Source organism: Molossus molossus, unplaced genomic scaffold (assembly GCF_014108415.1).
Source record: "Molossus molossus isolate mMolMol1 unplaced genomic scaffold, mMolMol1.p scaffold_m16_p_20, whole genome shotgun sequence".
NCBI classification, from domain to species: domain Eukaryota; kingdom Metazoa; phylum Chordata; class Mammalia; order Chiroptera; family Molossidae; genus Molossus; species Molossus molossus.
Genome location: NW_023425356.1, coordinates 14150084 through 14164591, shown reverse-complemented (window position 1 = coordinate 14164591; position 14508 = coordinate 14150084). Strand labels below are relative to the sequence as shown.

General features: G+C 38.5%; 1 protein-coding gene across 2 annotated transcripts in view; it reads right to left on the bottom strand.

Moving 5' to 3' along the window:
• Window positions 1-14508, bottom strand: part of SYCP1 (synaptonemal complex protein 1) — a 111085-nt gene that overhangs the window by 82804 nt on the left and 13773 nt on the right. For both annotated transcript variants that reach the window (XM_036272419.1, XM_036272420.1), the window contains exons 9-11: window positions 13890-13959; window positions 13050-13123; window positions 9849-9957 (exon numbers count right to left, since the gene is read on the bottom strand). In XM_036272419.1, coding sequence (XP_036128312.1) covers window positions 9849-9957; window positions 13050-13123; window positions 13890-13959 — 253 coding nt within the window. The remainder of the gene's footprint in view (window positions 1-9848; window positions 9958-13049; window positions 13124-13889; window positions 13960-14508) is intronic.

Here is a 14508-nt window from a genome sequence, read left to right as displayed (position 1 = left end):
GTTGGTCGTGAGGGTGGCAGCCACTCGATGTGTCCCTTTCACATCAATGTTTCTCTCTCTCTTTCTCTTCCTCTCTCTCCCTCCCACTCTATCTGAACAAAAAATGGAAAAATGTCCTCGGGTGAGGATTAAAAAAAAAAAAATCTACTATATTTATTAAACAAATTCGGCAAAGTAGCAGGATACAAAATTAACATCAAGAAATCAACAGGCCCTGGCCAGTTTGGCTCAGCGGTTAGAGTATCAGCCCGCGGACCAGAGAGTCCGGGATTTGGTTCCCACTAAGGGCACATACCTTGGTTGCAATTTGTCCCCGCCCCAGTTGGGGTTGTGTGGGTGGCAACCAGTTGATGTGTCTCTTTCGCATCGATGTTTCTCTCTCTCTCTTCCTCTCTCTCTCTCCCTCCTGCTCTATCTGAAGATAAATACAAAAATGTCCTCGGGTGAGGATTAAAAAGAAAGAAATCAACGGAATTCTTATACACCAATAATGAACTAGAAATGAACAAGAAAGAGAAACTAAAAAAACAATCCCAGCCCTGGCCAGTTTAGCTCAGTGGTTAAAGCATCTGCCAATGAACCAATGAGTCACGGGTTCAATTCCGATCAAGCACACATACCTCAGTTGCGATTCATCCCAGGCCCTAGTCGGGGTTGTGTGGGAGGCAACCAATCCATATGTCTCTCTCGTGTCAATGTTTTTCTCTCTTTCTCTCCCTCCCTCTCTCCCTCTGTACCTCTCTCCCTTCCACTGTATCTAAAGATTAATGGGAAAATATCCTCAGGCGAGGAGTTTTAAACAAACACAATCCCATTTACCACTGCAGCAAAAAAATTAAGATACCTAGGAATAAACTTAACCAAAGAAGTAAAAGACCTTTTTGCAGAAAACTACAGGACATTGAAAATAGAAATAGAGGAAGATATAAAAAAGTGGAAACATATATCTTGTTCATGGAGTAGAATAATTAACATCATTAAAATGTCCATACTACCCAAAGCAATTTATAGAGTCAATGCAATCCCCATTAAAATACCAACGACATATTTCACAGAAGTAGAACAAATGCTTCAAAAATTTATTTGGAACCAAAAAAAATACCCTGAATAGCCACAACAATCTTGAAAAGATCAAAGTAGGAGGGATCACAATACCAGATATGAGGTTATACTACAAAGCCACTGTAATCAAAACAGCCTGGTACTGGCACAAGACAGGCCCATAGATCAATGGAACTAAACAGAGAACTCGAAAATTGACCCAAGACATTACGTTCAATTAATATTTGACAAAGGTGGCAAGAGCATATAATGAAGTAAAGACAGCCTCTTCAAAAAATGGTATTGGGAAAATTGGATAGCTACATGCAAAAAAATGAAACCAGACCACCATCTTACACCATACACAAGAATAAACTCAAAATGGATAAAAGACTTAAATGTAATTTGTGAATCCATAAAAATCCTAGAAGAAAATGTAGGCAACAAAATTTCAGACATCACATGCAGTAGAATTTTCATTGATACAATGACTAAGGCAAGAGAAACAAAGAAAAAATTAATACATGGGCTACATCAAACTAAAAAGCTTTTGCAGAGGAAAAGAAACAAGCATCAAAATGGGAAGGGAACCAACTATATGGGAGAGCATAATTGCCAATGATACATCAGATAAGGGGTTAATTTCCAAAATATATAGAGTACTCTTACAACTCAACAAAAGGAAGACAAAGAACCCAATTTAAAAATGGGCACAGGACCTAAATAGACACCTCTCCAAAATGGACATACAAATAGCCAAGAAGCATATGAAAAAATGCTCAATGTCACTAATCATCAGAAAGATGCAAATTACAATTACGAGATATCACCTCACACCTGCCAGAATGGCTGCCATCAACAAATCATCAAATGACATTTGCTGGCAAGGGTGTGGAGAAAAGGGGACTCTAGTACACTGCTGGTGGGAATGCAGACTGGCACAGCCACTATGGAAAACAATATGGTGTCTCTTCAAAAAACTAAAAATTGAACTGCCATTTGACCCATTGATCCCACTTCTAGGAATATATCCTAAGAAGCCTGAAACACCAATCAGAAAGAATATATGTACTCCTATGTTCATAGCAGCACTATTTACAATTGGTAAGATCTGGAAACAGCCAAAGTGTCCATCAACAGATGAGTGGATAAAAAAGCTGTGGTACATATACACAATGGAATACTATGCAGCTGTAAAAAACAGAGATCTCATATCCTTTGAGACAACATGGAGGGACCTGGAGAGCATTATGTTAAGCGAAATAAGCCAATCAAAGAAAAATACCACATGATCTCACTTATTTGTGGAATATAATGAACAGAGTAGGTGATGAACAAAATAGGCCCAGAGACATACAAAGGAGTATGGTTCAGACTGACAAACCTCAGAGAAGGGGAGTAGGGGGATGGGATGAGATAAGCCAAAGAACTTATATGCATATATGTGTAACCAATAGACATAGACAACAATGCTGGTGGGGTGGCAGGATTGGGAGGAGAGTGTCTAGGGGGAGGGAAGAGAAACATAACAAAAAAAAAAATGGAACAAAAATAAATTAATAAAAATTGCAAAAAATTAAAATAAAATAAAAACAAAAAAAATGGGCAAAGGATCTGAATAGACACCTCTCTAAAGAAGACATACAGATGGCGAATAGACATTTGAAAAGATGCTCAACATCACTAATCATCAGAGAAATGCTAAGTAAAATCATAATGAGGGATTCACCTCTTGTCTGTCAGAATGGCTAAATCAACAAACAAGTGCTGACTTCTGGTCAATATGGTGGCATAGGTAAATGCAGTACTTGCTTCCTCCCACAACCACATCAAAATTACAACTAAACTACAGAACAATCATCCTTCAGAATCGCCTGAAATTGAGCTGAATGGAAGTCTTCCAACTACTAAATCAAAGAAGCCACACTGAAACTGGTAGGAGGGGCAGAGGGGCAGAGGCGCAGATGGGCTGGTCCCACGCCCATGTGTGGCGGATAAAAATCAGGACAAATACCTCAGCTGGAAAGGTCCTCCCTGAGGAGTGAGGGGTCCCATCCCACACCAGTTACTCAGCTTAGGGTTCCAGTGCCAGGAAGAAAAGTCCCCATAACTTCTGGCTGTAAAAACCAGTGGAAACTGAGGCTAAAGGAAGCTGAGGCTTCTGGAGCACCAGGCAGTTCCTCTTAAAGGGCCCTCAGGGACTTACTCAGACTCCCACCCTCCAGGCTCCAGAGCTGAGAAGAGGCAGCTTGAAAGGTGCCAGACATATACAGGAAAGAAATGAATTGTTTGGCATCAGGGCAAGGGCTGGAGAGGCAGCTTTCTCCCAGACAGACGTGCTGGAGGAGGTCATTGTTCCTTTGGTGAGCCCTTCCCTCACAAGGCCGGCAGACAGCCCCGAACAGCCACCATATCTGGGACACCAGCAACCTGGCTCACATTGTTTGCCCCACCCTGGTGATTCCCTGAGGCCCTATCTCACCCAACTTTCAGGCCCACCCAAGCTGTTTTCAGTGGCTTTAGCATATAATTGCCATGTTTTGGCTGCTGCTTCAGATTTTCCTAAATTCTCTCAAACAAGTAGCATCTGGCCACAGCAAGCCCCATACCTTTCGCTGAGTGGCCCCAGACCTGGCACTAGAAGCAGCCAGCCTTGGTTCACAGCTTCGCTTTGTCTAGGCACCTCTAAGCCCAGCACAAGAAGCAGCCATCAGCAGACTACTTTGTAGCTTATGGCTGGTGGCCCCAGATAGAACACAGGCAGTGGCTGACCTTGACCCACAGCCAGCACACCTAGTGGACAGCTTCATAACACATCAAAACATCACCACCCAACCACCTCCACAAGTGACACACTCAATGAGTGGACTCAGTGGGTACCAGAACCCTGCTGAAGTAAGTCTTGCTCTGTGTGGTGGGCCCTGGCACAGCTGATCCTCCAAAGTAGTCAGAGGCCGGTGGTTAGTGGGCATGGCCAGTCCTTGCAACTGATCAGCCTGAGTAAAACCCTCCCATTGACTTGTCAACAGCAATCAAAATTCAATTACAACAGAAGGGTGTAAAGTCCCCACTAGGGGTGCACCTTGAGGGCCCAGCTGGGTGACCAGGAAGGTTGTGCCACTGAACCCTACAGGACACCTACTACAACAGGCCACCCTAGGAAGCCTAGGAGACATAGCAACTCTACCTAATACATAGAAACAAACACAGAGAGGCAGCCAAAATGAGAAGACAAAGAAACATGTCCCAAATGAAAGAACAGAACAAAACTCCAGGAAACGAACTAAATGAAATGGAGATAAGCAATCTAACAGATACAGAGTTCAAAACAGTGCTTATAAGGATGTTCAATGAACTTAGTGAGAATTTCAAGGAACTTAGTAAGGACCTTAAGAGCATAATAAATGAAGGACCAATCAGAAATGAAGGATATACTAAATGAAATAAAGACTAATTTACAGGGAATCAATAGTAAAGTAAATGAAGCCAAGAAGAAAACCATCGATTTGGAATATAAGGAAGCAAAAAACACCCAATCAGAACAGCAAAAAGAAAAAAAAAAATCCAAAAACATGAGGATAGTATAAGGAGCCTCTGGGACAATTTCAAGCATACCAACATCATGGGAGTGCCAGAGGAGAAGAGAGAGAACAAGAAATCGAAAACCTATTTGAAACAATAATGACAGAAAAACCTCCCTAACTTGGAGAATGAAACAGGCATACAAGTCCAGGAAGCACAGAGAGTCCCAAACATGATGAACCCAAAGAGGTCCACACCAAGACACATCATAAAATGCGAAAGACAAAGAGAGAATATTCAAAGCAGCAATAGAAAGGCAGTTACTTACTTACAACGAAGCTCCCATAAGGCTGTCAGATGATTTCTCAAAAAAAACTTTGCAGGCCAGAAGGGAGTGGCAAGAAATATTTAAAGTGATGAAAAGCAAGAACCTACCACCAAGATTACTCTATCCTGCAAAGCGATCATTTAGAATCGATGGCCATATAAAGTTTCCCAGACAATAAAAAGCTAAAGTTGTTCACCACCATCAAACCAGTATTATATAAAATGTTGACAGGTCTTCTTGAAGAAGATAAAAAAAATATGAAAAATAAAATAGCAATAAATACATATCTATCAACAATTGAATCTACAAACAAAATGAGCAAGCAGAACAGAAACAGAGAACTTTTTGTTGGTTGCCAGATGGGAGCGGAGTTGGGTGGAAAAGATGAAGGTATTAAGAAGTACAAATTGGCTGTTAGACTGATGAACCTCAAAGGGAAGAGGGGAGAGAGGGTAGGAAGAGAGAAACCAAAGAACTTATATGCATATATGCATAACCAATAGACACAGACAATAGTGTGGGGAAGGCAGGAGGTGGGTGGGAGTAGGGAGGAGGAGGGAAAGGGAGGGAAAAAGGAGGGACATCTGTAATACCTTTAACAATAAAGGTAAGTTAAAAAATAAAAAATAAAAAAAAAAGCAAGTGCTGGTGAGGATGTGGAGAAGAGGGAACCCTCATGCACTGTTGGTGGGAATGCAGACTAGTGCAGCCACTGTGGAAAACTATGGAGTTTCCTCAAAAATTTTAAAATGAAATTGCCTTCTTACCTAGCAATTCCACTTTTGGGAATATATCTAGAGAAACCCAAAACACTAATTTGAAAGAATATATGCAACCCTATGTTCACTGCAGCATTATTTACTATATCCAAGGTCTGGAAACAACCCAAGTGCCCATCAGTAGATGAGTGGATAAAAAAGCAGTGGTACATTTACACAATGGAATACTACTCACCATAAAAAGGTAATCTTACTTTTTGTGACAGCATGGATGAACCTGGAGATTATTATGGTAAGTGAAATAAGCCAGTCAGAGAAAGACAAATACCGTATGTGCTCACTTAATGTGGAATCTAATGGATAAACTAATTTAACAAACAAAATAGAAATAGTAGCATAGATACATAGAACAGACTGACAGCTCTCGGGGGGAGGGGATATTGGTGGGCTGGGTGAAAAAAAGTGATTAAGCAAAAAAAATTATATATATAAAAACATAAACAGACAACAGTATGGTGACAGCCAGAGGAAAAGAATGAGGATAGAAGAGGGCAGAGGGGACACACAGGAATGGAGAGCGATTTCACTCTGGCCAATAGGCATATGATGCAGAGTAAGGTTGATGTTTTGTTGAGTTGCACACTTCAAGCCTGTATAATTTTGTTAACCAATGTCAACCCAATAAACTCAATTTTTAAAAATAAGACTGACAACTTTCTTCCAATCAACAAAGTTCAAAGAAAGCAGAATGATACCTTCAGTGTGCTAAAATAAATTTCTAGAAATTACTTAGTGTGCCAATTTAGAAATACACATCACACAAAGATATCCTTCACAGATGAGAATAAACAAATTTTCAGGCAAATAAAGTGAGAGTATCTCAAGTATATTCTCACTAAAAAATATTCTAAATAGTCCTCTTTAAGACAGAAAAGATGTAATATGATTTAAATGAAAGGTCTGGCCCTGGCCAGTTTGGCTCAGCGGTTAAAGCGTCGGCCTGCGGTCTGGAGAGACCCGGGTTCGGTTCCCGCTAAGGGCACGTACTTCGGTTGCAGTTTGTCCCCGGCCCTGGTTGGTCGTGCGGGTGGCAGCCGCTCGATGTGTCCCTTCACGTCGATGTTTCTCTCTCTCTCTCCCTTCCTCACTCTCCCTCCCACTCTATCTGTACAAAAAATGGAAAAATATCCTCGGGTGAGGATAAAAAAAAAAAAAAAAAAATATGAAAGGTCTGATACCAAAAAAAAAAAAAAAAAAGAATTAAGAGCAATAAAAGAAGAAAATACATAGCTAGAAACAAATAAACACTGCATAAATAAAACAGCAATAGTAATGTCCTGTGGATAGAATTAAAATACAAAACAAAAATAGAAGGGGACAGAACTAAATGTAATTAATGTTCTAAAGTCCTTAAATAACCCAAGAAGGTAAATGTATTAACTTTATACATTGAAACCCATGCCTGGATTGCATACTCAGTCCCCAGGAGGGAGCATGCAGGAGGTAGCCAATCGATGTTTCTCACTGACATCAATGTTTCTATCTCTCTCTCTAAAAAAGCAATAAAAACTCCCTGGCCAGTTTGGCTCAGCGGTTAGAGCATCAGTCCGAGGACCAGAGAGTCCCCAGTTTGGTTCCCCTTAAGGGCTCGTACCTCAGTTGCGGTTTATCCCTGGCTCCAGTTGGGGTCGTGTGGGTGGCAACTACTCGATGTGAGAGTCTCTCTCACATCGATGTTTCTCTCTCTCTTCCTCTCTCTCTCTCCCTTCCGCTCTATCTGAAGATAAATACAAAAATGTCCTCGGATGAGGATAAAAAAATGAATAAATAAAAATAAAAAAGCAATAAAAACATATTGAAAAAGAACAGTAATCAGCACTGCCAGTGTGGCTCAGTGGTTGAGCATCGACCCATGCACCAAGAGGTCGCCGGTTCAATTCCCAATTAGGACATATGCCCAGCTTGTGGGCCAAATCCCCAGTAAGGGGCATGCAGGAGGCGGCCAATCCATGTTCTCTCTCATCAATGTTTCTATCTTTCTTTCTCCCTTCCTCTCTCCAAAATCAACAAAGGAGAAAGAAAATTTTAAAAAAGAATCCAGCCCTGGCTGCTGTGACTCAGTTAGTTGGAACATCTACCCATGCACTGAAAGAATGTAGGTTCAATTCCCAGTCAGGGCACATACCCAAGTTGTAGTTCAATCCCAGTGGGAGGCAGCCAATGGATGTTTCGCTCTCCCTCTTTCTCTCCCTCTCCCTTCCTCATTCTCTAAAATCAATAAAAACATATTTTTAAAATAGAGACCATATATTTTTTAAAAAGAGAACAGTAATCAATCCATGTTGTAGTATCTTCTAAAAAAATAGAAACAGATGATATAACTTTCAAAGTGAAGGGTAAATATTGGAACCATAAAATGTAATGACACTAGCACTTCGACTTCTGGGAAGATGGAATAGATATATTTTTCCCTATGCCTCCCAAGTACAACCCAAACTCTCAACGTTATACATAAAACAAATATAAGAAGACTCTGAAAAGCGGAGAGAAGACAGACCAGCTTAGAGGCCTTTAGACCTGAGAAACAAGTGGTGAGACCCCAGCAGGGGCGTGGGGGTGTTTTGTGTTTGCTTGCCTCACATATTCTAGACTTAGAGCTAAAGAAGCCAACAGCGTGGAAAGACCAATCGTCAGAGACCAAGAAAGCTCCAAAAAACGCTCTCTCTAGCAAAAAGGACAAGGAAAAGGGCAGCTTAGCAAGGCTGCAACAGCCAAACACCACAGGAAAAGTAGCCAAGATCATGATGGTGAGATAGAAAGAACATAAAATGTAGGGGAAGTTAAGTGATTTCAATGTATCTAGAGTATAGGATATACTAGTAATGACAGTAACATGAGATGAGCAGGCCTAAATTAGAGAGAACCAGATAATTATTTGCTATGTGAAAAAAGAAAGGGTTTTAAGCCCTGGGCGGTTTGGCTCAGCAGTTGGAGCGTCGGCCCACGGACCAGAGTCCCAGGTTCAGTTCCCGCTAGGGGTATGTACCTCGGCTACAGTTTGTCCCCCCTCCCAGTTGGGGTTGTGTGGATGGCAACCAGTTTATGTGTCTCTCTCACATGGATGTTTCTCTCTCTCTCCCTCCCGCTCTATCTGAAGATAAAAATTTAAAAACGTCCTCGGGTGAGGATAAAAGAAGAAAGGTTTTTAAGAGAAAAGTGACAAATGCCACAAGATCTATGATGTTCTAAAATGTGCAGTGTTTCACAAAGGGTATTATGCTATCAAGTGCCCTGCCACTTGAACAAGTTTGGAAAAAATTCAATAATACGATAGATTAAACATAACATGACATTCAAGATCTTTCTTAATCTGATCCAAACATCCTTTTCCAGTCTCATCTATCTGAATTTTATTTTTATTTATTTATTTATTTATTTTTTATTCTCACCCGAGGACATTTTTCCATTTTTTGTTCAGACAGAGTGGGAGGGAGAAAGAGGAAGAGAGAAAGAGAGAAACATCGATGTGAAAGGGACACATCGAGTGGTCACCACCCATACGACCCATCCAGGGCTGGGGACAAACTGCAACCAAGGTACACACCCTTAGCGGGAACTAAACCCAGGTCTCTCTGGACCGCAGGCCGACGCTCTAACCGCTGAGCCAAACCGGCCAGGGCTATAGATATAGACACACTAATTAGTGTTTCAAATATACCTTAACTTTCACATTTTCATGACTTGCACAGGCCATTTCTTCCGCCTACACTCTCCTTCAATTTACAGACTCATGATCTTTAGTTATCTAAGGTCTAGGTCAACAAACAATTTTTCCCTAATGCCTTTCCAAATGTCTTGCTCCAGAAATAATTAATAATTCCCTCCACTGTGAACTCAGAGTATTCATTCATAAAATATTTAGTAAGTGCCTAATATGTGCTAGGCATTGTTCTTAGAATACATTAGTGAACAAAAGGACATAGGTCCCTGTTTATATGGAACACTTTGTTGAAACTAAAAAATGTGAGAGTATGAAAAGGAAAAAGAGGAGTGTATGTACTTTGCAAAAGCTCCCTACGTGATTCTAATATTATGCTCTCCTTGAACTGGTGCACCCCAGGCTGGAAATTACAGCACTAGAAAGCATTATAACAAAATTATAATGAAAGCCAAAAATTAAAATATAACAACAGGAATACATAAGACATATTGATACATTTTATTATATAAATTCTTACTTATTTTTTCTTCCAATTGATTAACTTTATCTCTGGATTCCTCTAGCAGCAATGTTAACTCTTTTATTTTATGGTCTTTCTCAGTGTTTTGGATCAATAGCAGTGATACCTAAAATTAAGAATTTAAATAACATATTATAGATAGAAAAAATAAAATATGACACCTTAGCATTTATCATCACCTATGATTATTTTATATATTTGTTTATATGCTTTTCAGCTGGCTGTGCCTAGCATTTAGTACATGCTTGCAAAAAAAAAAAAAACTTATTTAAATGAATGAAGAAACTACAGCAGGTCCTTGAAAATGATTATTTCATTCAATATTGTTTGATTATAATTTTGATGAGATGTTGTAGGAACTTAACTTTTGTTTATATCAATTAGCCTATGATAAAACTGGTTTAATTATATATCGTTTTGCTGCAGTTCCAAGAACCTATTAATGACATCAGGTAAGGACTTACTGTAATACAATACACATGATACTACAGTATGCATTTTAACTTATTACTGAGAAGATTGTATAATAAAATCTATTTGGTTCATTTATTCCATAAATACTATTGAGCACCTACACCATTCCAGAAACCATAATAACCAATGAGTACATAGATATGAGAGAACTTACCTTCACAAAAACTCATAACCTAGACTAGGAGACAAACAACTCTACTTGAATATTATTAGTAGCATGACAAAAATGTTATAGGAATCAGGAAAGGAACACCTATATCAGTTTTGGGGGATGTAATAAAAAATCCTTCTTAGAGGACTGAATTGTGAGTATTGACAGACAAAAACTGATCAGGCAAATGGGGAAATAAGCATTCTAGACTCATACAAAGACACAAAGGATCAAAAGATCATGCTTCATACAGAGAAATTAAAATATTCAGATGGCTAAAATACTGAGTGCATGTGAAGAAAAGGTGAAAGATAAACTTATAAAGATAAGCTGAAGACTTTTGCAGATTCAAGATGGCAGAAAAACTTCTTTGTCCTATTTTCACCGCCAAATCACCCAAAAATATAACCAGGAAAACAACAGAAACATACTTCACCTTCCATGAAACCATGAGACCACAATATATAAAGAAAGCAGTTGGAAGGAACAGAAAATGACTTAGCACAGGAAAACAAGGTCAAACAGCCGGTGCAAGGAAGATACTAATGAGTAACAAAGTAAGTCCACCCCAAAGAACCCTAGAATGTTTCAGAATAAGAGACAACAGACACTTTGGAGTGTAGGTATGAAACAGGAGACTAAGTATAAAGAGAATATGTGAAAGTCTGTAAAGAGCAGACCTCCTTACGTTCACCTAACCCTCCTTTCCTAGACTCTACTCCCTAACAGCCAATGTAGTCAGAGAACTAACCCTACTCTACCTTTGAAACAGACAGAGGCAGAATCAAATTGAAAAAGAGAATTTCTAAACCTGGGTAAACCAAGCATAGGGAGGGGTAGGGGTGAAGGATATAACTGAAAAGTCAACACATGGAGTGATGAGACTCAGCCTGTCTTCCTACCCTGCCAATCTAGCTCCAAAATGCCAGCAATCAAGTTTATATCCCCAGGCAAAAATCTGAAGGGAAAAAAAAAGTCTTAAAAATAGTGACATTTAGGAGTCCCCAGCAAAAACACTACCTGCCCACACCATCATTTTAAGGGAACCCCAAAAATCTGTAAGCTCTGCCCATACACCCAAAACTCCAACAAGCTTTTTAAGCACTGCATCCTATTTTTGTGTTCTTTATAGTAAGCGCACTTGTAACATTTAAAAAGGCCTCCTCCACCCTGGCCGGTTTGGCTCAGCGGTTAGAGCCTGTGGTCCTGAGAGACCCAGGTTCAGCTCCCGCTGGAGGGCATGTACCTCGGCTGCAGTTTGTACCCGGCCCTGGTTGGGATGTGTGGGTGGCAACCACTCGACGTGTCCCTATCACGTCGATGTTTCTTTCTCTCTCTCTCTCTCTCTCCCTCCCTCCCTCCCTCCCTCCCACTCTATCTGAACAAAAAATGGAAAAAATGTCCTCGGGTGAGGATAAATATATAAATAAATAAATAAACACCCCCTCCTTTTAAAAATCTGGTTTAAAAATTCATTTAAATATAGAAAATTGCTAATTCAAAGTATCTAAGCATAACACATAAATTAATCTATCATTAAATCGGAACTAAAACTCTATATTCTCTGTAGTTTCAATTAACTTTTGCTACTATTGGTTAAGTAGATATCTTTGTTATCTATCATTACAAGGTATCATGTGACAAATCAGAGAAGAAAAACAAAAAATGGGGAAACAGAGGATTCCTTTCTACATGTTGCTTGCCTTGGGAAGCAAAAGGCTTGAAACTGATAAAGTTGGCATAATAATTATCTGAAACCAACATTCTTGTTAATGTCAAAGAACATAACAGACTCACAATTTTCAAGTCTAACACTATGTAACATTAATAGAAAGAAGAAAAAAATGTTTTGGTCCACCTTCACTGGTGTCGTGAATAGTATATTTCGCAATAAACTATGAAATGTGGGCTGAATGATCAATGGTCACCATCTTTTTATGAGGTTTTTGCTTGAACAAATGTTCTCACAAAAATAAAATATTTTTGCAGTAATGTCCTATTATTCACTAATATTACTCACTAATGTAGAAGATTTATTCATTTATTTTAAAGACAAGCATTCAGCCCTGGCCGGTTTGGCTCAGCGATTGGAGCGTCCACCTGCGGTCCAGAGAGACCCAGGTTTGGTTCCTGCTAAGGGCATGTACCTCAGTTGCAGTTTGTCCCGGCCCTGGTTGGTCGTGTGGGTGGCAGCCACTCAATGTGTCCCTTTCACATTGATGTTTCCCTCTCTCTCTCTCTTCCTCTCTCTCCCTCCCACTCTATCTGTACAAAAAATGGAAAAATGTCCTCGGGTGAAGATTAAATAAATAAATAAATAAGTAAGTAAATAAATAAATAAATAAAATAAAATAAAATAAAAAATAAAGACGAGCATTCATCATGTGTGCATATTTGAGTCAATGGAAACTAATTCTGCTAGGCAAAAGGCTGAATATTTGGATATATAGAATATTAAAATTCTCTTAAGAGAAATTTATCATGCAGTCAGCAAATACAAATTTCTTTTGAAATGTTAAATGTTTTATAAATTAGGAAATATAAAGTACACAGAGTTAATTTTAAAAACACACCTGTTTTTCCTTGTCATTTACTTCCTTCTTGTATTCTTCTTCAAGGTGTTGGATTTTTTCATAATCTTCCTTTACTTTAAAAATAAAACAAATATACTTTAATATATTAATATAATTGTATAACAAAGAAAACTTTAAGTTTCTGATGTTTTAAAACATTGACTGGCTGCCTCCTGCATGCACCCCACTGGGGATGGGGCCCACAACCTGGGCATGTGCCCTGTCCGGGAATCAAACTAGCAACCTCTTGGTGCATAGGTCAATGCTCAACCACTGAGCCATACCAGCCAGACAGTTTCTGGTGTCTTATTTCATGTTCTTATTTAGCTAGATATCAAACCCTAAATGTTTCTGACCAGTAAAAATTGCTGTTTTCTTGCTAATTTTAGTAAAATGGTGATTTTAATATGAAAGTTACAACAACTTAAGAAAATTCTATTTTTATAATAGTGCACATACAAAAGTTGTTTATAACACACTAATTTGAAATAACAGATTTTAAATCATATTGTTATTTTTACATGCAACTTTACCAAGAAATGTAAAAATAAGAACAAATCATACTTCCAAAAATTGAGTACAAACCATAATAAGTTTGATTTCAGGGAAAATGTAGCTTTGAAGCCAAAAATGTATTTTTTATTTTTCTTCAAAAATGTATTTTTAACATATTTCAGTTCCTTGCCGTATTCCACAAGATTCTGAGGAGCTTATAAAACCACATTCAACACAGAAAGTAAGAGAGTTGAGGCATCAAGCTGAAGGTACAAAAACATTAACAGAATCTAATAAAAATATAAACAGTAGAAGAATAACATAAAAATTAAATAGAATCCCTACATTTAAAATGCATTTCTAGTCTGGAATTCTCAGCTTGCACACGAAGTTCCTCAAAAGCTGTTATCATTTTCTGAAATATAAAGTTTAACTATTAAGAATCACACTAGACTTTTTAAATAGCTTTCCTCAAACTATAAAAATATTAATAAATTTGTATCACATGGTCATTAAATTTATTTTTTTGTCATTATATTTAAAACCATACAACTTTGAATAATGAGAACCCTGTAACTTTTAATAATTTCTAAAAGCTTATTGAATGCTTATTGTATTAGCTTCTCAGATGCTTACAGGTACTAGAGACAAGTTATATAATATCAACAGTAGTAAAACGATTGTTAGTAATCTAGTCATTTACTTAATAGCCGTAGTATCAAAATCTGTAATTTATCTTTATTTTTACTTATTTAATATCTGTCTTCCCCACTGAAGCATAATCTTTGTGAGATTTCTTCCCATAGGAGTCTACATTATATGTTCATCATCTGGCAGCATGAGTTCATTCAACTTTCAACAAATCTTGATTTGCAAAACTGGATGAATTCATTTATTCAAATTAGTAGTTACTGAGTGTCTTTTATGTGCCAGGCACTGTGTTTTAGGCACTTAGGATATAAGA